We start from the raw sequence: 27,990 nt of genomic DNA, 5'->3' as shown, positions 1-27,990 counted from the left end.
ATATGAATAACCGTGACTTTGAACTTAACTTCTCAAGGTTACTTAAGGTCAAAGGTCATGGCATCAGTTTGAAGCCCATATGGGACCTCTTGTATGTTGATAATAGTATCTATCTGCAACACGGTTCAAGCAATAGCCACCATAATATCCATGACCTTGAGTGTCACCTTTCAAGGTCACTCAAGGTCAAAGGTCTTGCTGCCAAAACAAAGCCCAGATGGGAGTTCCTGCACGTTGATAATAGTAAATATCTCTGTCTTCAACTGACTTCAAGTTATTGCCCTCTGAAAATCTGTTATCTTGATTTTGACCATTCAGGTTCTCTCAGTTACCTCCAAAATTTAATCACCTTCTTTTGGGACCAGTGTCCACGTATCCTGACAGTTTCATGTAAATTCATTCAGCCGCTTCTCCGTAATGTTGCTAACAAAGAAACAAAGAAACAAATAACCAAAAGAAACTCGACCAAAAACAATACCTCGCTGGACTCCGTCCGGACGAGGCAAAAATATTACATGGGTTGCAATGAACCTGGGAATTAATGGAGAACGTTCCTGAGAAGACTGGATTGTTCAAGGTAGATGACGGAGTGATTAGTCTTGCTACTTACTGTAACAATGAAGAATATAACTCTTTATCCAAGATGGAATTGTTTTGTATTTCCTTTGATGTTTTCTGAATAAGTATTTTTTATATGTATTGAGAGAGAGAGAGAGAGAGAGAGAGAGAGAGAGAGAGAGAGAGAGAGAGAGAGAGAGAGAGAGAGAGAGAGAGAGAGAGAGAGAGAGAGAGAGAGAGAGAGAGAGAGAGAGAGAGAGAGAGAGAGAGAGAGAGAGACCGATTACACCAAAATGATCGTGGCAACACAACAGAGGTCATTGCGGAGACAGACACACAGGGACAGAGAGACAGAGAGATCACTGATGACACGAAAAGCTCTCATCACCGTGACCAAGAGATAAAATCAACTTTTGCCTTGTCTCCTATTCACACATCATGCCAGAGTTTCAGTCTTCCTATTACACCTACACACAATATATACTACTCTCTTTGGATGCAGCATATTTTCGTTTCTTTCTCTCTTGTTTTGCATGAGTATGTACGTAAACTACATGTAGACTGGAGTTCATTCTTATAGATCGAGATATTTACCCGTTTTCAGTTTATTTCCCGTAGCTCGGTTGCACAATAACACAATACATCGTCATCATCATCACCATCATCATCATTATTCCCCCCATATCCTCTGTCCTCGTCCTCATATATGCATTTATTCATCATCATCATCATTATCATCATTATTGTCCTGAAATTCACACTGTAACGTATTATGGGACGGAAGACCTAAGTCTTTGCTTTCTTTATGGATTTGAATTTTAGACAGCAGGAATTATAAGATCGATTACTACTCGAAATATGATGGATAGGTAGATGGAAGGGTAGATACATAGCGAGAAAGATATACACTAATAAATCACACAAACAGAGTATACAAGAAGTCTGAGGTCAAAGATCAAGCAGCAACCCAGATAAGCCTGTGATATGCGTGTGCGACCCTTCTTGCTTTATCATAACGAGATTCAGTGTCGCCCACTGCATCAGTTACTTGGCACGGATACAGGTGGACTTCAGGTGTGGTGCAACGTCAGTGTCTTCGACAGGTATGGAGCTACAGGGTGTCCTCACTTTCCTCGGGCTGGTGTGGGTGGCCAGGTGGGTGCTGCACATCGTGCTGGACGTCGTGGCGGCGCTGCGCAAGTTTGTGTGGGCGAGGCTGAGCAAAGACAACTTGCCTATCAAGTATGGCGGCAAGTGGGCAGGTGAGAGCCAGTGTCTTGCCACCTAACTATTGCTAATCGGTTTATTGGCAATGAAATAACTCAAGTCCATGCTACCATCATATCAACCTGAGCAATCTGATATTTCTAGTTCAGAGGTGTAAAAGTCTCCCCTGACGTAAAACCTGGAAGAAATACATCTTTCCATCAGAACACAGAAGCATATAGTTTCCTAGCGGGACTATTATTATTGTTAAATTTAATTTTCTGAAGTGAGGTGGGATTCAGGTAACACAGACCATCCAGCACATCAAGGAACGAGACCTGCATACTCTCATGATAGCAATGGAAGGGAATGAGCCAGTCACTCTCTATTTGTCCGTTTCTCAACACCAAGTTTAATTGTGACAGAGAAACAGAACAGTGTTTATTTGTTGTAAAGCCATTAGTGTGAATATGACGTCTAATTACTTCTCATCATTAAAGAGAACTTGAAACTGCCTATCAATATTTCGTTACTACTTTATTCCTTACATTACTCTGTGTGTGTACAGTGGTGACGGGGTGCACGGACGGCATCGGGAAGGAGTACGCGAGGCAGCTGGCACAACGGGGCATGAACATCCTTCTCATCGCTCGCAACAAAGACAAACTGAACAACGTCAAGCAACTTATCAGTAAGTGTGTGTGTGTGTGTGTGTGTGTGTGTAACATTCACAGACTCAACAGTGTCAAGCAGCTCAAACAGTACTTCCACATAATTATATTCTCTGCTTGACAAAATGACTACGGTAACACAAAATGCTGAAAACAATGTATGAAGCACTATTTTTGCTTACTCCTGTTAGAGGATTTCCCCTGGCCTTCAGTGTAAGTGACTGGCATTAAGTTCATCTACTTCCATTTAAAATTTCCTTATATATATATACTGTATGCAGAGAGAGAGAGAGAGAGAGAGAGAGAGAGAGAGAGAGAGTCAAGTACACAAAAATCCATTCTATATAATAACCCATGCATGTTGTCAAGATCTATTTAATCCATTTTCACCACCCCACCAGGGGAGGAGTCGCCAGGTGTGGAGACGGAGATTGTACAGGTAGACTTCAGCCACGGCAGAGTTATTTACCAGGAGATCGCCCGCCACGTGGAGGGCAAGAACATCGGCATCCTGGGTGAGACCAAGGACTTGTTGGCAAAGGAGAATTCGTAGTGCCTAAGTATATGTATTTAATATCGACATGGCTTTTATCACTACCATATTTAAAAAGAAATTTAAAAGTTAAACTTGCAAATCAATCGCTGAGGAAATGGCGCTGAGAAATCATCGAAGAAAACTACAAGTATATTCAAAACACCGTCATCCAGCAAACATAAAAATTATCCTTGGTTTCCCTTTGCATTACCACTTTCACTCCAAGACATTTTTTTTTCTTCCCACCTTCAAGCGGTTTTATGCAGTTTGGGGAAGGACATGAGGTAATCAAGGGGTCAATAGGTATTGTTTATGACCCCGTCCCTACAGATGGTCTCTCCTAAGCTGAATAAAATCGTCTGAGTTCAGCAAGTGGTAAACATAAAATACTCTACTGAACAGCAGAGAGGTGTATGGTATGTAGGAGGATTACTGGGCCTTGAGAGCGGGCTGGGAAGTCTATGCCCAGAGTCGGACACATAAAAAAAAAAAAAAATGTTTCATACCTTCAGTAAAACTCCTCCTTCTTGCCAGTAACCTCAAGTTTATATACACGTCACCAACTTCTTCCTTACGTCCTCCACTGAGCTTCCTACTTCCTTACCTCTTCCACTGGGCTTCCTACTTCCTTACCTCTTCCACTGGGCTTCTTACTTCCTCACCTTTTCCACTGGGCTTCATAATTCCTTATTCCACCATTCTCTGCTCCCTAATTATTAGCACTGCAATCAAACATTTTCTGTACGTATTCTTTCATATGTGTTCTAAGGTCATTCTTTCCTGATTCATTAACACCGCTTTTCTATCTTTTGCTTATATTTATCAACGGCCTCATCTTTCTTCTTCTTCTTTTTTTTTTTTTTTAACTCTTTCAATCAATATTCTTTCGTTTTCTGCATCCATTGTAAGTCTTCCCGTGCAATCTCCGTTCAACTTCCTTTTACATAATTACATCACGTGATCACTCAATCCATTCCTTACATTCGTGATAATAAAACACACACACACACACACACACACACACACACACACACACACACACACACACACACACACACAAACACATCCTTCTCCCAACAAATGTATAATCAATTACACTTCTCTCAAAACTCATTTCCCTGTCACTGTACCATTGATGGCTATGCATCAGTTGTACATTTGAAATTCAAATTACTTATTAACAACTTTCTTGCCATGCACCGTCTCTCCCGTCTTATAAACAACGTTGAGACGGTTCTCATTTCTTCCAAGAAGTTCGTGGTAAGATGGAAATATGTCACAAAGAACTAGACGGTACAAAGCCTCCCATGTCATCTAGCAATACGTCACACTGTTCCTTGCCTCCCCAGTGAACAACGTTGGGGTGGCATTCTCTCCTCCCAGGAAGTTTGTGGAGGCCAGCGAGGATGAGGTGTGGGACCACGTCAACGTCAACGTGGCGGCGGTGGTGGCCATGACGCAGCTGGTGTTGCCCGGCATGCTGGCCAGAGGACGCGGCGCCATCATCAATGTCGCCTCAATAGTATCCAGCTGCCCGGTATCATACCAAGGCATTTATGCCGCAAGTAAGGTGAGAACGCAATCGTATGTCTTGTTGGATGAAACTACTTAGAGACTTTAATTACTGTAAGCCCCGCAGCCCCCAGCATGAGACAGAGTGAGCTCATTTACCATATGAACCTCGTAAGGCAACACATGGATAGGGATTTCATGAAGGCACAGGTTCATATTATACTGTGTGGGGAATGATGCCATATCATGTCCATCAACAGTCAGTCAGAGTATGTTACATACGCAGCTTAGGAGTACAATTGAGAGATGTCACGATCCTGCAGCAGCAGCTGGCGCTGTAGTATTATTGTGGCTTGATGACATGGGAGTGTAAATAGATGATAAATTTTGTGCCTTTGGTTATATGTGTCGTCAAGTGTTTACTAAGCCAAGTAAATATGACAATACTCAAGCACATGACAGTGTGTTCAGTGACAGACTTCATTGAAATATGTTTGTAATAAGGCACTGTTGTGAGACAAGATAAGTTATGTCGGTAGTGGCAGCTGTAACATCATACAACATATGTTTGTTCACACTCTCAGGCATTTGTGGATTTCTTCTCTGAATCGCTGTCTTGGGAGCTCCGTGGGTCTGGCATCACCGTGCAGACCCTCAGACCAGGCGCTGTCATCACCAACATGACCAACTTCGCAGAGTTCTACCGAAAACCAAGTAAGCAGTTTCATTTTATACTGGTAATGCTGCCTGGCGGTCAGGTGGGTTAAAGAGTTCCAACCCAATATGTTACATAAAGGATGAAGTCCGAGGAAAGGCTGGGGTTTATAGTTCACATAATGCCACTCAGGGCGGAGCAACAGGTCACTCTCGCCTATCATGTCAGGACTATAAGAGGACTTAGTAATACGAGGGACTGGTCACTTTCACCTTAATGAACGCTAATCATGCTTAATCCTCAAATGTGATTAGTTGAAGACAGAATTCGGCAGAGTGCATACATATTCGCCCATTCATTTTAATAGTACAGGTTAAAAGGTAGTGCAAGAATATGGGATTGCTTGGGACTTCATCATACTCCATAGATTATCACATCCGTCGTGCTGTCTTCTTAGTTAATAATCATACGTATCTTGGTCAAACACCAAGTCTGACTCTATACGTGTTAGTGCTGCTGTTTAACCCCGGTCTATTTGGCCGAGCAGACCACAGGTAAACAACTGCTTCTGTGGGGCCGTCTACAGGTACAATACAGTACATATACCGTGTAGTGATTCGCCGCGCCCTTGTGGTACACAGCGCCTTAGCAATTTGAACCAGGGTCCTTCCCATGGCGTGGTGCAGGGAAATATGGCTCCCGGGTGAACTCAACAGCTACTCCAACCAGCTTGCAGTGTCACATAGTGTAGGCACCTCGTCAGGTATAGTGTAGGCTCCTCGTAAGGGCTAGACCTAATAGCACAATGAAATAATGAAGACTTCTTCACTGCAGACATTCCTAATTAACTCCCGTTTATTCACAGGCTTCTTAGTGGCCACCAGCAACACCTACGTGACCAGTGCCCTGGCCACCCTTGGCCACTCTGGTCGCACCACGGGATACTGGCCGCACGGTTTTCAGGTACGGCCTCATACGTCACACTGTAGGGAAGTACAAATGTCCTCGTCTAATGATAGGGATGCTTTGCCTTCCAATAAACTTAACTGATTTATCATAAAGCGAACGCGTTACACTGGGTTCATTGACTCATTATTGTAGTTCAAGGTTCACTTGAAACATGAATTCGACGGACTGTAGACTAAAACTGCTTTCATCTTTCTTTCTGTCATCCATTTTTGGGAGATAGCAAAAGAGTTTCAGAACGTTTGTATAACCAGACACATTCACCGTCTGGTCATGTTAGGGCCACATCGTGAAGGCGCCCCTCTCCAACTCCTATAGTGTGAGTTAAGTAGGGACCTTCTCCTATTTCAGCCTAAACCGAACCCAAATAAAGTTGACATTTCAGGGCAAAGAATAACACTCACTGGAACCGCATATATCCATTATTCTAACATTTTATTTCTTAATTTGTTTCAGGTATTCCTTATGGATGAGATTTTCAGTCGTCGCTTCTGCACCAACATATTCGGATGGACTGTCCATGCACTGTTGAAAGGAGAACGGAAGCGTGTGGCAGAAGAACAAGCCAAGAAGAAGTAGCAGAAAGTGAGAGAATGACAACGCCAGTCACAAGTTTGTAGAAAGTGAGAGTTGGAATGATGTGGCTTTGTGATACTTTTTCTTGTTTCTTCCCTTCTTTTTCAATTGCTATGCTCTGGGTCGCATTTCTCTGCCTCTGGGGTTCAGTATTTTTCTATAGTGGCTGTCGCTATCAGCGGTTACTGCCTGTCATTGACGACACTCCTGCAAGTAGGTGGAGACATCCCGTTAAATTACTCTGACATATGGGTTGCTATATCAAAGACAGCTATAATAAGATTAATAAATAACATATTTTCAAAAAAAAATAATTATAATAAAGACATGACAAGTTCATAAAAAGAACAAGTGATGCCAGGCACAACAAACCTCGCCCAACAATAGTTATTTTATTTTTTCAACCGTTTTCAAGTTATAGTCCTTTGAAAATCCGTAATCTTACACGTGGCCTTTTAAGGTCACTCAAGGTCAAAGGTCATGTTGCCAAATGAAAATCCATATGAATAATCGTGACTTTGAGCTTAACTTCTCAAGGTTACTTAAGGTCAAAGGTCATGGCATCAGTTATAAGCCCATATGGGACCTCTTATATGTTGATAATAGTATCTATCTGCAGCACGGTTCAAGCAATAGCCACCAGAATATCCGCGACCTTGAGTTTCACCTTTCAAGGTCACTCAAGGTCAAAGGTCTTGCTGCCAAAACAAAGCCCAGATAAGAGTTCCTGCACGTTAATAATAATAAATATCTCTGTCTTCAACTGACTTCAAGTTATTGCCCTCTGAAAATCTGCTATCTTGATTATGACCATTCAGGTTCTTTCAATTACCTCCAAAATTTAATCACCGTCTTTTGGGACCAGTGTCCACGTATCCTGACAGTTTCATGTAAATTCAATCAGCCGTTTTCCCGTAATGTTGCTAACAAAGAAACAAATAACCAAAAGAAACTCGACCAAAAACAATACCTCGCTGGACTCCGTCCGGACGAGGCAAAAATATTACATGGGTTGCAATGAACCTGGGAATTAATGGAGAACGTTCCTGTGAAGACTGGATTGTTCAAGGTAGATGATGGAATGATTAGTCTTGCTACTTACTGTAACAATGAAGAATATAACTCTTTATCCAAGATGGAATTGTTTTGTATTCCCTTTGATGTTTTCTGAATAAGTATTTTCTATATGTATTGAGAAAGAGAGAGAGAGAGAGAGAGAGAGAGAGAGAGAGAGAGAGAGAGAGAGAGAGACCGATTACACCAAAATGATCGTGGCAACACGACAGAAGTCATTGCAGAGACAGACACACAGGGACAGAGAGACAGAGAGATCACTGATGACACGAAAAGCTCTTATCACCGTGACCAAGAGATAAAATCAACTTTTGCATTGTCTCCTATTCATACATCATGCCAGAGTTTCAGTCTTCCTATTACATATACACACAATATATACTACTCTCTTTGGATGCAGCATATTATCGTTTCTTTCTCTCTTGTGTTGCATGAGTATGTACGTAAACTACATGTAGACTGGAGTTCATTCTTATAGATCGAGATATTTACCCGTTTTCAGTTTATTTCCCGTAGCTCGGTTGCACAATAACACAATACATCGTCATCATCATCACCATCATCATCATTATTCCCCCCATATCCTCTGTCCTCGTCCTCATATATGTATTTAATCATCATCATCATCTTTATCATTATTGTCCTGAAATTCACACTGTAACGTATTATGGGACGAAAGACCTAAGTCTTTGCTTTCTTTATGGATTTGAATTTTAGAGAGCAGAAATTATAAGATCTATTACTACTCGAAATATGATGGATAGATAGATGCAAGGGTAGATACATAGCGAGAAAGATATAAACTGATAAATCACACAAACAGAGTATACAAGAAGTCTGAGGTCAAAGATCAAGCAGCAACCCAGATAAGCCTGTGATATGCGTGTGCGACCCTTCTTGCTTTATCATAACGAGATTCAGTGTCACCCACTGCATCAGTTACTTGGCACGGATACAGGTGGACTTCAGGTGTGGTGCAACGTCAGTGTCTTCGACAAGGTATGGAGCTACAGGGTGTCCTCACCTTCCTCGGGCTGGTGTGGGTGGCCAGGTGGGTGCTGCACATCGTGCTGGACGTCGTGGCGGCGCTGCGGAAGTTTGTGTGGGCGAGGCTAAGCAAAGACAACTTGCCCATCAAGTATGGCGGCAAGTGGGCAGGTGAGAGCCAGTGTCTTGCCACCTAACTCTGGCTAATCGGTTTATTGGCAATGAAATAACTCAACTCCATGCTACCATCATACCAACCTGAGCAATCTGATATTTCTAGTTCAGAGGTGAAAAGTCTCCCCTGACGTAAAACCTGGAAGAAATACATCTTTCCATCAGAACACAGATGCATATAGTTTCCTAGCAGGACTATTGTTATTGTTACATTTAATTTGCTGAAGTGAGGTGGGATTCAGGTAACACAGGCCATCCAGCACATCAAGGAACGAGACCTGCATACTCTCATGATAGCAATGGAAGGGAATGAGCCAGTCACTCTCTATTTGTCCGTTTCTCAACACCAAGTTTGATTTTGATAGAAACAAAATAGTGTTTATCTCTTGTAAAGCCATTAGTGTGTGTATGACATCTAATTACTTCTCCTCATTAAAGAGAACTTGAAAACGCTTATCAATATTTCGTTACTACTTTATTCCTTACATTACTCTGTGTGTGTGTACAGTGGTGACGGGGTGCACGGACGGCATCGGGAAGGAGTACGCGAGGCAGCTGGCACAACGGGGCATGAACATCCTCCTCATCGCTCGCAACAAAGACAAACTCAACAACGTCAAGTAACTTATCAGTAAGTGTGTGTGTGTGTGTGTGTGTGTGTGTGTGTAACATTCACAGACTCAACAGTGTCAAGCAGCTCAAGCAGTACTTCCACATAATTATATTCTCTGCTTAACAACATGACTAACACAAAATATTGAAAAACAATGTATGAAGCACTATTTTTGCTTACTCCTATTATAGGATATCCCCTGGCCTTCAGTGTAAGTGCCTGGCATTAAGTTCATCTACTTCCATTTAAATTCCCTTAAACATACACACACACACACACACACACACACACACACACACACACACACACACACACACACACACACACACACACACACACACACACACACAGCCACACACGCACACATATATATATATATATATATATATATATATATATATATATATATATATATATATATATATATATATATATATATATAATATATATATATATATATATATATATATATATATATATATAGGGAGAGAGAGAGAGTATATATATATATATATATATATATATATATATATATATATATATATATACTGTATACAGAGAGAGAGAGAGAGAGTATATATATATATATATATATATATATATATATATATATATATATATATATATATATATATATATATATATATATATATATACTGTATACAGAGAGAGAGAGAGAGAGAGAGAGAGAGATTCAAGTACACAAAAATCCATTCTATATAATAACCCATGCATGTTGCTAAGATCTATTTAATCCATTTTCACCACCCCACCAGGGGAGGAGTCGCCAGGTGTGGAGACGGAGATTGTACAGGTGGACTTCAGCCACGGCAGAGTTATTTACCAGGAGATCGCCCGTCACGTGGAGGGCAAGAACATCGGCATCCTGGGTGAGACCAAGGACTTGTTGGCAAAGGAGAATTCGTGGTGTCTGAGTGCCTGTTCGATAGCGATTTATGTTCCATTTTCCATCTTGATGTTGTCTTGTATGCAATATATATGTATTTAATTTCGACATGACTTATATCACTACCATATATACAAGAGACTTTTAAAGTTCAATGTGCAAATTATTTGCTGAGGAAAAGGCGCTGAGAAATCATCGAAGAAAACTACAAGTATATTCAAAACACCGTCATCCAGCAAACATAAAAATTATCCTTGGTTTCCCTTTGCATTACCCCTTTCACTCCAAGACATTTTTTTTTCTTCCCACCTTCAAGCGGTTTTATGCAGTTTGGGGAAGGACATGAGGTAATCAAGGGGTCAATGGAGATTGTTTATGACCCCTTCCCTACAGATGGTCCCTCCTAAGCTGAATAAAATCGTCTGAGTTCAGCAAGTGGTAAACATAAAATACTCCACTGAACAGCAGAGAGGTGTATGGTATGTAGGAGGATTACTGGGCCTTGAGAGCGGGCTGTGAAGTCTATCCGCAGAGTCGGACACTTAAAAAAAAAAAAAAAATGTCTCATACCTTCAGTAAAACTCATCCTTCTTGCCAGTAACCTCAAGTTTACATACACGTCACCAACTTCTTCCTTACGTCCTCTAATGAGCTTCCTACTTCCTCATCTCTTCCACTGGGCTTCATAATTCCTTATTCCACCATTCTCTGCTCCCTAATTATTAGCACTGCAATCAAACATTGTGCGTATTTTTTCACAGATGTTCTAAGGTCATTCTTTCCTGATTCATTAACACCGCTTTTCTATCTTTTGCTTATATTTATCTACGACCTCTTCTTTTTTTTTTTTTTTTTAATTCTTTCCATCAACATTCTTTCGTTTTCAGCATCCATTGTAAGTCTTCCCGTCCAATCTCCGTTCAACTTCCTTCTACATAATTACATCACGTGATCACACAATCCATTCCTTACCTTCGTGATAATAAAACACACACACACACACACACACACACACACACACACACACACACACACACACACACATCCTTTCCTCAACAAATGCATAATCAGTTACACTTTTTTCAAAGCTCATTTCCCTCTTACTACACTTCTGATGGCTATACATCAAATGTGTATGGCATACCAGTTACTTATTAACAACTTTGTTGCCTTACACCCTCCCTCCCCGCTTAATGAACAACCATGGGATGGTGCTCGTCTCTTCCAAGAAGTTCGTGGTAAGATGGAAATACATCACAAGGAATGAGACGGTACAAAGCATCCCATGTCATCTAGCAATACGTCACACTATTCCTTGCCTCCCCAGTGAACAACGTTGGGATGATATTCTCTCCTCCCAAGAAGTTTCTGGAGGCCAGCGAGGATGAGGTGTGGGGCCACGTCAACGTCAACGTGGCGTCGGTGGTGGCCATGACGCAGCTGGTGTTGCCCGGCATGCTGGCCAGAGGACGCGGCGCCATCATCAATCTCTCCTCAATAGTATCCAGCTGCCCGATACCATACGGAGGCATTTATTCTGCAACTAAGGTGGGAACGGCATCGTATGTCTTATTGGCTGAAATCATATGGGAACTCAAATTACTGTATGCTCCGCAGCCCCAAGAGTGAGCTCAATTGCCATATGAACCTGTTAAGGTAACACATCGGTTAAGGATTTCATGAAGGCACAGGTTAATATTTACACTAGGCTACTGTGTAGGAAATGATGCCATATCATGTCCATCAACAGTCAGTCACAATATATGTTACATACGCTTCTTAGGACTACTGTAGAGAGACGTCACGATCCCGCAGCAACAGATGGCGCTGAAGTATTATTGTGCCTTGATGACGTGGGAGTGTAAATAGATGAGGAATTTTATGCCTTTGGTTATATGTGTCGTCAAGTGTTTACTAAACCAAGTAAATATAACAATACTCAAGCACATGACAGTGTATTCAGTGACAGGCTTCATTTTAAAATGCACTGTTAAACGGCACTGTTGTGAGACAAGATAGGTTATGGCGGTAGTGGCAGCTGTAACACCATGCAACATATGTTTGCTCTCACTTTCAGGCATTTGTGGATTTCTTCTCTGAATCGCTGTCTTGGGAGCTCCGTGGGTCTGGCATCACTGTGCAGACCATCAGACCATTCACTGTCATCACTCACATGACCAGTTACGCGGAGATAAACCGTAAACCAAGTAAGCCATTTTATTTTACGCTGGTAATGCTGTTTGGTGGTCAAGTGGGTAAAGGAGTTCCAACCCAACGTGGCACAAAAGGATGAAGCCCAAGGAAATCTGAGGTTTATTGTTCACACAATGCCACTCAAGGCTGAGCAAGTGGTCACTCTCGTCTCTAATATCTGGCTTATAAGACAAACTGGTAATATAGGGTAATATAGAAGGATTGGTCACTCTCGCCTTAATGGATGCTGATCATGTGTAATCCTCACATATGCTCAGTTAAAGACAGAATTCGGCAGAGTGCATACACATTCGCCCATTCAGTTTAATAGATACAGGTTAACAGGTAGTGCAAGAATATGGGATTGCTTGAGACTTTACCATACTACATAGTTTATCACATCCGTCATGCTGTGTTCTTATTTAATAATCATACGTATATTGGTCATACACCAAGTCTGATTTTGTCCTTGGTATTGTTGTTGTTTAACACTGGTCTGTTTGGCCGAGCAGACCACAGGTAAACAATTGCTTCTGTGTGGCCGTCTACAGGTACAATGCAGCAAGGTAAAGAGAATATGAAAGGTAGTTTCACACGGAGGGATGGGGAGCAAAAACGTGTCTCGGTCTGCGCATGACGTCGCAGATAATCCTGACTGAGGGTCTGAGCCTGGTAGTCAGGCCAGTCACTCACCTACCTGCCCTGTGATATGAGCTCCTCGGCCTCCGTTTCCTATTGTACTGCCGGGCAAGTTAATATAGATTAAATGTAGTTAAATACAGAGTTTATTTTAGGATGAGGAATTTGAACAGAGGCTCAGAAGTCCACGAAGGTAAAAATGAAAATAAAAAAAACTCAAAAGAGATTTAAAATGTATGATAATTTTCTAAATAGAACACTTTTATTTGCATCCTAAACTGCATGCAGAGCGATGAAGAGGTTAATGCTATGTTTTTGAGATATTATAAAATAAATCTCCAAGAAAAACTGTTTTCAGAGAATATAGGAATGTACACAGGGTCATACAAACATAGATCCGACGTCACAGGTGCCTCTAAGCCAGCTGATTATGAGAAAAACAACCGAAAATATTGACAGAGATCACTGGTTGAGAGCACAGCAACACCAAACACCTACCAAATGATCCGGAAATCGCCGGTTTACATTGGTATACCGCTATATTCGTTTTCTTTCACACTCCCATTCTCTCTCTCTCTCTCTCTCTCTCTCTCTCTCTTTACCCTTGATGTCACAGCCTCTGCGCGAGCCGGGGGCGGTGAACCTACCTCTCATATTCTCTTTACCTTGCAATACAGTACAAATGCTGTATATGGATCCAACGCGCCCTTGTGGCAGACAACACCTTAGCAGGTTCGGACCAGGACCCTTCCCATTGCGTGGTGTAGGGAAATATGAGGCCGTTTGGCTCCCGGGTGAACACTGCAGCTGCTTCAACCAGAGTGCACAGTGTCATATAGTGTAGGCTCCTCGTCAGGGCCAGACCTCATAGCAGAGTGAAATAATGAATAATTCTTCATTGAAGAGTTTCCTAATTGACTGTCATTTATTCACAGGCTTCTTTGTGGCCACCACCAAAACCTACGTGACCAGTGCCCTGGCCACCCTCGGCCACTCTGGTCGCACCACGGGCTACTGGCCACACGGTCTTCAGGTACGGGCGACGCTGCCCTCATACTTCACACTGTTGGAAAGTACAAGTGTCCTCGTCTAATGATAGGGATGCTTTGCCATCCAATAAAGTTAACTGATTTAACATAATGTAAACGCGTTACACTGGGTTCATTGACTCATTATTGTAGTTCAAGGTTCACTTGAAACATGAATTCGACGGACTGTAGACTGAAACTGCTTTTATCCTTCTTTCTGTCATCCATTTTTGGGAGTTAGCAAGAGAGTTTCAGAACGTTTGTATAACCAGACACATCCACCGTCTGGTCATATTAGGGCCACCAAATGAAGGCGTCCCGCTCCAACTCCAATAGGGTGAGTTAAGTAGGGACTTTCTCCTAATTCAAATCTAAACCGAACCCAAATAAAGTTGACTTTTCAGGGTAAAGAATAACACTCACTGGAACCGCATATATCCATTATTCTAACATCTTATTTCTTAATTTGTTTCAGGTATTCCTTATGGATGAAATTTTCAATCGTCGCTGCTGCATCCACATGATCGGATGGACTGTCCATGCACTGTTGAAAGGAGAACGGAAGCGTGTGGCAGAAGAACGAGCCAAGAAGAAGTAGCAGAAAGTGAGAGAATGACAACGCCAGTCACAAGTGGTAGAAAGTGAGAGTTGGAATGATGCGGCTTTGTGATACTTTTTCTTGTTTCTTCCCATCTTTTTCAGTTGCTATACTCTGGGTCGCAGTTCTCTTCCTCTGGGGTACAGTATTTTTCTATAGTGGCTGTCACAATCAGCGGTTACTGCCTGTCATTGACAACACTCTTGCAAGAAGGTGGACACATCCCGTTAAATTACTCTGACATATGGGTTGCTAAATCAAAGGAAGCTATAATATGATTTACATAAATAACATACTTTTAGAAAAAAAAAAAATTGTAATAAAGACATGACAAGTTCAATAAAAGCCCAAGTGATGCCAGGCACAACAAACCTCGCCCAACAACAGTTTTTTTTTTCAACCTTTTCCAAGTTATAGTTCTCTGAATATCCGTGATCTTACATTTGGCCTTTCAGGGTCATCCAAGGTCAAAGGTCATGTTGCCAAATGAAAATCCATATGAATAATCGTGACTTTGAGCTTAACTTCTCAAGGTTACTTAAAGTGAAAGGTCATGGCATCAGTTATAAGCCCATATGGGACCTCTTACATGTTGATAATAGTAGCTATCTGCAACACGGTTCAAGCAATAGCCACCAGAATATCCATGACCTTGAGTTTCACCTTTCAAGGTCACTCAAGGTCAAAGGTCTTGCTGCCAAAACAAAGCCCAGATGGGAGTTCCTGCACGTTGATAATAGTAAATATCTCTGTCTTCAACTGACTTCAAGATATCGCCCTCTGAAAATCTGTTACCTTGATTTTGACCATTCAGGTTCTATCAATTACCCCCAAAATTTAATCACCGTCTTTTGGGACCAGTGTCCACGTATCCTGACAGTTTCATGTAAATTCATTGAGCCGTTTTTCCGTAATATTGCTAACAAAGAAACAAAGAAACAAATAACCAAAAGAAACTCGACCAAAAACAATACCTCGCTGGACTCCGTCCGGACGAGGCAAAAATATTACATGGGTTGCAATGAACCTGGGAATTAATGGAGAACGTTCCTGAGAAGACTGGATTGTTCAAGGTAGATGATGGAATGATTAGTCTTGGTACTTACTGTAACAATGAAGAATATAACTCTTTATCCAAGATGGAATTGTTTTGTATTCCCTTTGATGTTTTCTGAATAAGTATTTTCTATATGTATTGAGAGAGAGAGAGAGAGAGAGAGAGAGAGAGAGAGAGAGAGAGAGAGAGAGAGAGAGAGAGAGAGAGAGAGAGACCGATTACACCAAAATGATCGTGGCAACACGATAGAAGTCATTGCAGAGACAGACACACAGGGACAGAGAGACAGAGAGATCACTGATGACACGAAAAGCTCTTATCACCGTGACCAAGAGATAAAATCAACTTCTGCATTGTCTCCTATTCACACATCATGCCAGAGTTTCAGTCTTCCTATTACACCTACACACAATATATACTACTCTCTTTGGATGCAGCATATTTTCGTTTCTTTCTCTCTTGTTTTGCATGAGTATGTACGTAAACTACATGTAGACTGGAGTTCATTCTTATAGATCGAGATATTTACCCGTTTTCAGTTTATTTCCCGTAGCTCGGTTGCACAATAACACAATACATCGTCATCATCATCACCATCATCATCATTATTCCCCCCATATCCTCTGTCCTCGTCCTCATATATGCATTTATTCATCATCATCATCATTATCATCATTATTGTCCTGATATTCACATTGTAACGTATTATGGGACGGAAGACCTAAGTCTTTGCTTTCCTTATGGATTTGAATTTTAGAGAGCAGGAATTATAAGATCTATTACTACTCGAAATATGATGGATAGATAGATGGAAGGGTAGATACATAGCGAGAAAGATATAAACTGCCAAATCACACAAAGAGAGTATGCAAGAAGTCTGAGGTCAAAGATCAAGCAGCAACCCAGATAAGCCAGTGATATGCGTGTGCGACCCTTCTTGTTTTATCATAATGAGATTCTGTGTCACCCACTGCATCAGTTACTTGGCACGGATACAGGTGGACTTCATGTGTGGTGCAGCGTCAATGTCTTCGGCAGGTATGGAGCTACAGTGTGTCCTCACCTTCCTCGGGCTGGTGTGGGTGGCCAGGTGGGTGCTGCACATCGTGCTGGACGTCGTGGCGGCGCTGCGCAAGTTTGTGTGGGCGAGGCTGAGCAAAGACAACTTGCCCATCAAGTATGGCGGCAAGTGGGCAGGTGAGAGCCAGTGTCTTGCCACCTAACTCTTGCTAATCGATTATTGGCAATAAAATAACTCAACTCCATGCTACCATCATACCAACCTGAGCAATCTGATATTTCTAGTTCAGAGGTGTAAAAGTCTCCCCTGACGTAAAACCTTGAAGAAATACATCTTTCCATCAGAACACAGATGCATATAGTTTCCTAGCAGGACTATTGTTATTGTTACATTTAATTTGCTGAAGTGAGGTGGGATTCAGGTAACATAGACCACACAGCACATCAAGGAACGAGACCTGCATACTCTCATGATAGCAATGGAAGGGAATGAGCCAGTCACTCTCTATTTGTCCGTTTCTCAACACCAAGTTTGATTGTGATAGAGAAACATATTAGTGTTTATTTGTTGTTAAGCCATTAGTGTGAATATGACATCTAATTACTTCTCCTCATTAAAGAGAACTTGAAACTGCCTATCAATATTTCGTTACCACTTTATTTCCTACATTACTCTGTGTGTGTGTACAGTGGTGACGGGGTGCACGGACGGCATCGGGAAGGAGTGCGCGAGGCAGCTGGCACAACGGGGCATGAACATCCTCCTCATCGCTCGCAACAAAGACAAACTGAACAACGTCAAGCAACTTATCAGTAAGTGTGTGTGTGTGTGTGTGTGTGTGTGTGTGTGTGTGTAACATTCACAGACTCAACAGTGTCAAGCAGCTCAAACAGTACTTCCACATAATTATATTCTCTGCTTGACAAAATGACTAGCACAAAATGCTGAAAACAATGTATGAAGCACTATTTTTGCTTACTCCTGTTAGAGGATTTCCCCTGGCCTTCAGTGTAAGCGACTGGCATTAAGTTCATCTACTTCCATTTAAAATTTCCTTAAACATATATATATATATATATATATATATATATATATATATATATATATATATATATATATATATATATATATTGTTACGGAACAGAGAAAGATAATGTACACTTTAAGTGAGAATACTAAAAAATCACTACTGTCCCGTAAAGTTCCAGGTTCAAAACAAAAGAGTTAGGTAAAATTACAAGTTAAAGTTTAATGCTTAATCTAACAACAAAACATTCAGGACTCATAAGGATAATGTAATGGCAAATAAACAGGTTAAATATATGGTTAACTGCAATAGCCTCTATTAACACGAAATTAGCAAGAGTAAATTTATCTAAGTCAGCCCTGATAAAATGAGATATCAGATAATACTCAGTGAATGCCAGATAAATTATTTCAGATACAAACTATTATAAAAAATGACTGACATAAAACCCAACATCAATCAAAAACCTCACTAGGCCTAAGAATTAACCTTATGCTACACAGTACAAGAAAAAATGCAATAACACTTATACTCAAATTACACACAGCTGCTAGATGTTTGGAGATTTCTTGAGCACTCACAATAATAATATCTGTACAGGGGAGGACAGAGATGTGAACAAAATGAGAAACAGATCTAAGTGGCAATGATGCAGAGACTGAGCTCATTATATAGGGACCGGCAGATCTTGATACAACTTGTAAGAAGGACGCGCAAATGAAGCCATGGGGACAGAGAGCTGAAAATCCCACTCTGAATAACAGAGAGAACGACTTACTCTACTATAACGGTAGAAGGGGGGGACTGAGGCAGAACACGCTCGTGATCAAACATGCAGCAACTGTGCGTTAAAATTACACAAAGGATGATGAAATCATAGGCTATGTAACACCTTCCCACAAAGAAAAAAGAAATTTACAAAGGAAATTTCTTATTACTCTAAAACAATCTGTATATGGCATTACAGACCATGCAAAGGTCTTTCCTAATGTTACAAAACATGAGATCTCCCTAGCACGTTCAGTCATAGGTACTTGCCAGTATCCCTTTAACAAATCAAACTTACTTTTGTACCTAGCCTTTCCGATCTTGTCTATGCAATCTTCCACACGAGGGAGAGGGTAAGTGTCTGTTTTGGTTATCTGATTAACACGTCTGTAGTCAATGCAAAGCCTCTGTGACCCACCTGGCTTAGGGACTAGAGTGACAGGAGAACTCCACTCGCTCTGACAGGGCTCAATCATCTTGTGGTCCAACAGGTAGCCAAGCTCCTTCTGGATGAGAGGAACTTTCACTGGGTTCACACGGTAAGGAGGCAATTTAATTGGCTTTGCGTCTCCAACACCGACATCATGCATCAACACAGTGGTTCTTCCTGGAGTAGCACGGAACACTTGCGGGTACTCCTGCAGTAATGCCGAAAACTCCTGCCTTTCCTTGGGAGGTAGATGAGAAAGCTTAGTCTGGAGATCATTCATGATATCAGGATTCTTCCCCAAACTATCACTCAGGCTCATGCTGCATGGGAGAACTTCACTTGTAGACTCGGGTGGAACAGCTACAGTGCAGACTGGATTATTTTCGTCCCGCCTGTGATAAAACTTTAGCATGTTGATGTGACATAGTTGCTTGCTCTTTCTACGATCTGGTGTGGCGATGACATAGTTGACATCACTGAGTTTCTTCTCCACGAAATAAGGACCACTAAACTTGGCTTGAAGAGGTTGCCCATGAACTGGTAGCAGAATCAAAACCTGATCTCCTGGCTGAAAGTGGCGTAACCTGGACTTCTTATCATACCAAGTCTTCATCTTCTCCTGAGCAGCTCCTAAATTCTCTCTCGCCAGCTGTAAAGCAGTGGACAGCCGTTCTTTGAAATTCATCACATACTCCAGCAGGTTGACGTCATCTTCCTCCGACAGCCAGCATTCCTTGAGTAACTTAAGGGGTCCTCTTACTTCATGGCCAAACAGTAGTTCAAAAGGTGAGAAGCCCAGTGATTCATTTGGAGATTCTCTTGCAGCAAACACAACGAATGGAAGACCTTTATCCCAGTCTTTCTGATGTTCCAAACAGTATTTCTTGAGCATCGATTTGAGTGTTTGATGATATCTCTTCAACGCTCCTTGGGTCTGGGGATGGTAAGCTGAAGACGTGATCTGGGTGATGCCCAACTCTTTCAGAGACTGCTTAAAAACGTTTGACATGAAATTACTTCCCCGGTCTGACTGTACCTCCTTGGGCAGACCAAACTTTGTGAAGAACCCTAGCATTTCCTTAACCACGTTCTTTGCTGAGATATTTCTAAGTGGAATGGCTTCAGGATAACGAGTAGCCATATCAATCAGGGTCAACACATAAGAAAATCCTGAAGAAGTCTTAGGAAGAGGGTCCACAATATCCACCAACACACGGGTGAAAGGCGCCTCAAAAGGAGGAATGGGAACTAGAGGTGCAACCTTTTCGGTCTGATTACACTTCCCCACAACTTGACAGGTGTGACAAGACTTACAATACCAGGAAACATCCATGAAGATACCTGGCCAGTAGAAGTGTTTCAAAATGCGTGCCACAGTCTTCCTCACTCCAAGGTGTCCTGCCAAACTGGTATCATGAGCCACTCGAATGATATCCTGCCTACAAACACGAGGGATGACAACTTGATGTACAACCTCCCATTCACAGTCGGCTGATGCTGTTGGGGGTCTCCACTTCCTCATAAGTACTCCTGACTTTACATAATAAGTAGAAGCACCGGCTGACTCTTCTTCACTGTAAGCAGAGTTAGCTAGACCTTTCAACTCAGGGTCAGCAACCTGCAACTCAACCAACTCTTGACGAGACAAATTATCAACACTACGGGGTACTGCCTCATCTGGTGAGTGGTCCAAATTAGCAAGAAAAGTGTCAGCTAGGATAACATCATCATCATCATTATCCTCTAAATCACCAGTAACTTTAGACTTAGCCCTAGTGACAGCACATGCAGGGAACACATCAGGGACATCACAATCCTGGGACACAGCCACTGGCTCACTAGACAACTGAGGAGCTGGACACACTTGACTTCCACCAATATCATTTCCAAGTAAGAAAGTTACACCTGACATTGGGAGTGTCTCAACCAACCCAACCATAACGGAACCATTAACAAAACCAGACTCTAAATTCACTCTGCACAGAGGGACAGAGAAGTAATTATTCCCTACACCTTGTAAGATTACAGTTTCATCAGAGGAATTAACATTAGAGTCTAGAACACTGGTCAGCATAAGGGATTGGCAAGCACCTGTATCACGATATATTTTAACTGATTTCCTGTCATTACTGTCCAGAGGACTGACAAAACCATCAGACAGGAAATTAGCACATGAACTCTTGAGAGTGACACCCACGTTACTGCTCAAAAGAGGAGCTCCATCATGAGAATTTAAGTTACCCCTCAAAGCAGGTTCAGTTAACTCAGTTAAAGAATTCTGGGAACTCTCAAGAGTGGACACTAGACCAATTGACTGAATATTTAAAGACTCCTTTTTGTTCACATCACGCTGTCTCCTGAAACATCTTTCCGTAGTATGACCAAGCTTACTACAATAAGTACATTTACTTTTCTGAAATCTAGAGGTGAAGCTGGTATTTACTTCCTGAGAAACATCATCTTTATTCTCTTTCCTGTTACCTGTACTCTGAGTAGAGGCAACGTACTTACTCTCAGCTTTCCCTTTTTCTCTAGAATATCTCTTGTGAGAACATACTCATCAGCTAAAACTGCAGCATCAGACAAATTATCTATTCTTTTCTCATCAAGATATAGGCTTACATCTTTATAAATACACCTCTTGAAGTCCTCCAGCAAAATCATCTGTTTAAATTTGTCAAAATCAGAATCCACATTCTTAGAATTTAACCACTGCTCTAACAGATCTTCTTTGATTTTTGCATACTCAACATGGGATTGCTTATCTTGCTTGTAAGTTGTCCTAAATTTTACTCTATAGGCTTCAGGAACAAGCTCATAGGCCTTAAGAATCAAGCTCTTAACTACATCATAATTATCAGATTGATCCTGAGGCAAAGATGCATAAGTTACTTGAGCTTTACCGGTGAGAACAGTTTGAAGGAGTACTGGCCAATACTTTTTTGGCCAATTAAAACCTGTAGCTACCCTCTCAAACAACTGAAAATACTTTATTAAATCAGATTCATTAAAAGGAGGGACAAGTTTAACATTTTTAGCCACATCAAAATCATCAGAGCTAGATGATCCAGTTCCACCTTGTTTCATGCGATACTCATGGTCTGCCTGAATCCTAGCAATTTCAACTTGTGCCTCAGCCTCCTTAGAACGGGCCTCCGCCTCCTTAGCACGAGACTCCGCCTCCTTAGCCTGAGCTTCCTGCAGGGCTAGCTGTAACTTAGTTAATTCAATCTGCGTTTGCTCATTTGGAGGAGTTACATTAAACAAGCTTTCATTAATCATGTCAACAATTTGATCTTTAGAATGATGAGAGCGAACAGCAATTCCCAATTGTTGAGCAACAAGCTTAAGTTCATTCTTTGTTCTGCTTTCTACATCACACACTGTTTGCACATTTGACAAAAAATCTTTGGCTTCATCAAGTGTAGAAATAGTAGACATCATGAATAAGTAACAGTCACAAAATATCGAGCAATATCCTTATGATAATATCCTGAATATCCTGATAAGAGGTCGCCAAATTTATGTTACGGAACAGAGAAAGATAACGTACACTTTAAGTGAGAATACTAAAAAATCACTACTGTCCCGTAAAGTTCCAGGTTCAAAACAAAAGAGTTAGGTAAAATTACAAGTTAAAGTTTAATGCTTAAACTAACAACAAAACATTCAGGACTCATAAGGATAATGTAATGGCAAATAAACAGGTTAAATATATGGTTAACTGCAATAGCCTCTATTAACACGAAATTAGCAAGAGTAAATTTATCTAAGTCAGCCCTGATAAAATGAGATACCAGATAATACTCAGTGAATGCCAGATAAATTATTACAGATACAAACTATTATCAAAAATGACTGACATAAAACCCAACATCAATCAAAAACCTCACTAGGCCTAAGAATTAACCTTATGCTACACAGTACAAGAAAAAATGCAATAACACTTATACTCAAATTACACACAGCTGCTAGATGTTTGGAGATTTCTTGAGCACTCACAATAATAATATCTGTACAGGGGAGGACAGAGATGTGAACAAAATGAGGAGCCGATCTAAGTGGCAATGATGCAGAGACTGAGCTCATTATATAGGGACCGGCAGAGCTTGATACAACTTGTAAGAAGGACGCGCAAATGAAGCCATGGGGACAGAGAGCTGAAAATCCCACTCTGAATAACAGAGAGAACGACTTACTCTACTATAACGGTAGAAGGGGGGGACTGAGGCAGAACACGCTCGTGATCAAACATGCAGCAACTGTGCGTTAAAATTACACAAAGGATGATGAAATCATAGGCTATGTAACAATATATATATACTTTATACAGAGAGAGAGAGAGAGAGAGAGAGAGAGAGAGAGAGAGAGAGAGACAGAGACAGAGACAGAGAGAGAGAGAGAGTCAAGTACACAAAAATCCATTCTATATAATAACCCATGCATGTTGTCAAGATCTATTTAATCCATTTTCACCACCCCACCAGGGGAGGAGTCGCCAGGTGTGGAGACGGAGATTGTACAGGTGGACTTCAGCCACGGCAGAGTTATTTACCAGGAGATCGCCCGCCACGTGGAGGGCAAGAACATCGGCATCCTGGGTAAGAACAAGGATTTGTTGGCAAAGAAGTATTCTTAGTTCCTAAATGTCTGTTCCTTAGCGATTTATGTTCCATCTTCCATCTTGCTGTTTTCTTGTATGTAATGTATATGTATTTAATTTCTACATGCCTTATATCATTTCCATATAGGCTATCCAAGAGACTTTTAAAGTTCGATGTGCAAATTAATTGCTGAGGAAATGGCGCTGAGAAATCATTGAAGAAAACAACAAGTATATTCAAAACACTGTCATCCAGCAAACATAAAAATTATCCAAGGTTTCCCTTTGCATTACCCCTTTCACTCCAAGACATTTTTTTTTTCTTCCCACCTTCAAGTGGTTTTATGCAGTTTGGGGAAGGACATGAGGTACTCAAGGGGTCAGTAGAGATTGTTTATGACCCCGTCCCTAAAGATGGTGAATAAAATCGTCTGAGAGCAGCAAGTGCTAAACATAAAATACTCCACTGAACAGCAGAGAGATGTATGGTGAGTACGAGGACTACTGGGCCTTGAGAGCGGGCTGTGAAGTCTATGCCCAAAGTCGGACTCGCAAAAAACAAAAAATACTTCTCATACCTTCAGTAAAACTCCTCCTTCTTGCCAGTAACCTCAAGTTTACTTACACGTCACCAACTTCTACCTTGCGTCCTCCACTGAGCTTCCTACTTCCTCACCTCTTCCACTGGGTTTCATAATTCCTTATTCCACCATTCTCTGCTCCCTAATTATTAGCACTGCAATCAAACATTGTCTGTGCGTATTTTTTCACAGATGTTCTAAGGTCATTCTTTCCTGATTCATTAACACCGCTTTTCTATCTTTTGCTTATGTTTATCTACTGCCTCATCTCTTTTTTTTTTTTTTTTTTTTTTTTAACTCTTTCCATCAACATTCTTTCGTTTTCAGCATCCATTGTAAGTCTTACCCGTGCAATCTCCGTTCAACTTCCTTCTACATAATTACATCACGTGATCTCACAATCCATTCCTTACCTTCGTGATAATAACACACACACACACACACACACACACACACACACACACACACACACACACACACACACACACATCCTTTCCTCAACAAATGCATAATCAGTTATACTTCTTTCAAAGCTCATTTCCCTCTTACCACACTTCTGATGGCTATACATCAAATGTGTATGACATACCAGTTACTTATTAACATCTTTCTTGCCTTACACCCTCCCTCCCCGCTTAATGAAAAGCCATGGGATGGTGTTCGTCTCTTCCAAGAAGTTCGTGGTAAGATGGAAATACATCACAAGGAATGAAACGGTACAAAACCTCCCATGTCATCTAGCAATACGTCACACTACTCCTTGCCTCCCCAGTGAACAACGTTGGGGTGGCATTCTCTCCTCCCAAGAAGTTTATGGAGGCCAGCGAGGATGAGGTGTGGGGCCACGTCAACGTCAACGTGGCGTCGGTGGTGGCCATGACGCAGCTGGTGTTGCCCGGCATGCTGGCCAGAGGACGCGGCGCCATCATCAATGTCGCCTCAATATTCTCCAGCTGCACGATCCCATATTTGGGCATTTATTCTGCAACTAAGGTGGGAACACCAATCGTATGTCTTGTTGGCTGAATTTACTCAGAAACTTTAATTATCGTAAGCCACGCAGAATCAGCATGAGACAGAGTGAGCTCAATTGCCATATGAACCTCGTAAGGTAACACATGGATAGGGATTTCATGAAGGCACAGGTTCATATTATACTGTGTTGGGAATGATGCCATATCATGTCCATTAACAGTCAGTCACAGTATGTTACATACGCAACTTAGGACTACAATTGAGAGACGTCACGATCCTGCAGCAGCAGATGGCGCTTCAGTATTATTGTGGCTTGATGACATGGGAGTGTAAATAGATGAGGAATTTTATGCCTTTGGTTATGTGTGTTGTCAAGTGTTTACTAAATCAAGTAAATATAACAATACTCAAGCACATAACAGCGTATTCAATGACAGACTTCATTTTAAAATGCACTGTTAAACGGCACTGTTGTGAGACAAGATAGGTTATGGCGGTAGTTGCAGCTGTAACATCATGCAACATATGTATGCCCTGACTTTCAGGCATTTGTGGATTTCTTCTCTGAATCGCTGTCTTGGGAGCTCCGTGGGTCTGGCATCACTGTGCAGACCCTCAGACCAGGCTATGTCATCACCCACATGAGCAACTTCGCGGAGTTCTACCGAAAACCAAGTAAGCAGTTTCATTTTATGCTGGTAATGCTGCATGGTGGTCAGCTAGGTTAAATAGTTCCAACACAATGTGTCACATAAAGGATGAAGTCCGCGGAAAGGCTGGGGTTTATTGTTCACATAATGCAACTCAGGGCAGAGCAACAGGTCACTCTCGCCTATCATGTCAGGACTATAAGAGGACTTAGTAATACGAGGGACTGGTCACTTTCACCTTAACGGATGCTAATCATGCTTAATCCTCAAATGTGCTTAGTTGAAGACAGAATTCGGCAGAGTGCATACATATTCGCCCATTCAATTTAATAGTACAGGTTAAAAGGTAGTGCAAGAATATGGGATTGCTTGGGACTTCATCATACTCCATAGATTATCACATCCGTCGTGCTGTCTTCTCCTTAGTTAATAATCATACGTATCTTGGTCATACACCAAGTCTGACTCTATACGTGATAGTGCTGCTGTTTAACCTCGGTCTATTTGGCCGAGCAGACCACAGGTAAACAACTGCTTCTGTGGGGCCGTCTACAGGTACAATACAGTACATATACCGTGTAGTGATCCGCCGCGCCCTTGTGGTACGCAGCGCCTTCGCAGTTTGAACCAGGGTCCTTCCCATGGCGTGGTGCAGGGAAATATGGCTCCCGGGTGAACTCTACAGCTACTCCAACCAGCTTGCAGTGTCACATAGTGTAGGCACCTCATCAGGTATAGTGTAGGCTCCTCGTAAGGCCCAGACCTCGTAGCACTGTGAAATAATGAAGACTTCTTCACTGCAGACTTTCGTAATTAACTCTCGTTTATTCACAGGCTTCTTAGTGGCCACCACCAAAACCTACGTGACCAGTGCCCTGGCCACCCTTGGCCACTCTGGTCGCACCACGGGCTACTGGCCACACGGTTTTCAGGTACGGCCTCATACGTCACACTGTAGGGAAGTACAAATGTCCTCGTCTAATGATAGGGATGTTTTCGCATGCAATAAAGTTAACTGATATCATAAAGCGAACGCGTTACAATAGGTTCATTGACTCATTTTTGTAGTTCAAGGTTCCCTTGACACATGAATTCGACGGACTGTACACTGAAACTGCTTTCATCCTTCTTTCTGTCATCCATTTTTGGGAGATAGCAAAAGAGTTTCAGAACGTTTGTATAACCAGACACATCCACCGTCTGGTCATGTTAAGGCCACATCGTGAAGGCGCCCCGCTCCAACTCCTAGAGTGTGAGTTAAGTAGGGACCTTCTCCTATTTCAACCTAAACCGAACCCAAATAAAGTTGACATTTCAGTGCAAAGAATAACACTCACTGGAACCGCATATATCCATTATTCTAACATTTTATTTCTTAATTTGTTTCAGGTATTCCTTATGGATGAGATTTTCAATCGTCGCTTCTGCACCCCTATGTTCGGATGGAGTTTCCATGCACAATTGAAAGCAGAACAGAAGCGTGTGGCAGAAGAACAAGCCAAGAAGAAGTAGCAGAAAGTTAGAAAATGATAACGCCAGTCACAAGTGGTAGAAAGTGAGAGTTGGAATGATGCGGCTTTGTGATACTTTTTCTTGTTTCTTCCCTTCTTTATCAATTGCTATGCTCTGGGTCGCATTTCTCTGCCTCTGGGGTTCAGTATTTTTCTATAGTGGCTGTCGCTATCAGCGGTTACTGCCTGTCATTGACGGCACTCTTGCAAGTAGGTGGAGACATCCCGTTAAATTACTCTGACATATGGGTTGCTAAATCAAAGACATCTATAATAAGATTAATAAATAACATATTTTCAGAAAAAAAATATTTATAATAAAGACATGACAAGTTCATAAAAAGAACAAGTGATGCCAGGCACATCAAACCTCGCCCAACAATAGATATTTTATTTTTTCAACCGTTTTCAAGTTATAGTTCTTTGAAAATCCGTAATCTAAAATGTGGCCTTTTAAGGTCACTCAAGGTCAAAG

General features: G+C 41.5%; 2 protein-coding genes across 2 annotated transcripts; both read left to right on the top strand.

The window, feature by feature from the left end:
- The first annotated feature begins 2 nt into the window (after positions 1 to 2).
- Positions 3 to 27,516, top strand: LOC145410183 (inactive hydroxysteroid dehydrogenase-like protein 1). The gene is made up of 8 exons (XM_080280382.1): positions 3 to 91; positions 1,585 to 1,820; positions 2,333 to 2,455; positions 2,837 to 2,950; positions 4,320 to 4,540; positions 5,067 to 5,196; positions 14,202 to 14,299; positions 27,394 to 27,516. The coding sequence occupies exons 1-8, from the start codon at positions 3 to 5 to the stop codon at positions 27,514 to 27,516; spliced, it is 1,134 nt and encodes a 377-aa protein (XP_080136508.1).
- On the top strand, positions 16,900 to 27,023 carry LOC145410021 (inactive hydroxysteroid dehydrogenase-like protein 1). The gene is made up of 6 exons (XM_080280240.1): positions 16,900 to 17,146; positions 17,660 to 17,782; positions 23,683 to 23,796; positions 25,152 to 25,372; positions 25,900 to 26,029; positions 26,839 to 27,023. Exons 1-6 carry the CDS (start codon positions 16,900 to 16,902, stop codon positions 27,021 to 27,023), a joined length of 1,020 nt encoding a protein of 339 aa, XP_080136366.1.
- Positions 27,517 to 27,990: the final 474 nt, after the last annotated feature.

Source organism: Coenobita brevimanus, chromosome 84 (genome assembly GCF_032717465.1).
Source record: "Coenobita brevimanus isolate Jiangsu-jjx chromosome 84, ASM3271746v2, whole genome shotgun sequence".
In the NCBI taxonomy this organism is placed as follows: Eukaryota; Metazoa; Arthropoda; class Malacostraca; order Decapoda; family Coenobitidae; genus Coenobita; species Coenobita brevimanus.
The sequence above is the reverse complement of the archived record's forward strand: the minus strand, read 5'-3'. Positions and strand labels throughout refer to the sequence as shown.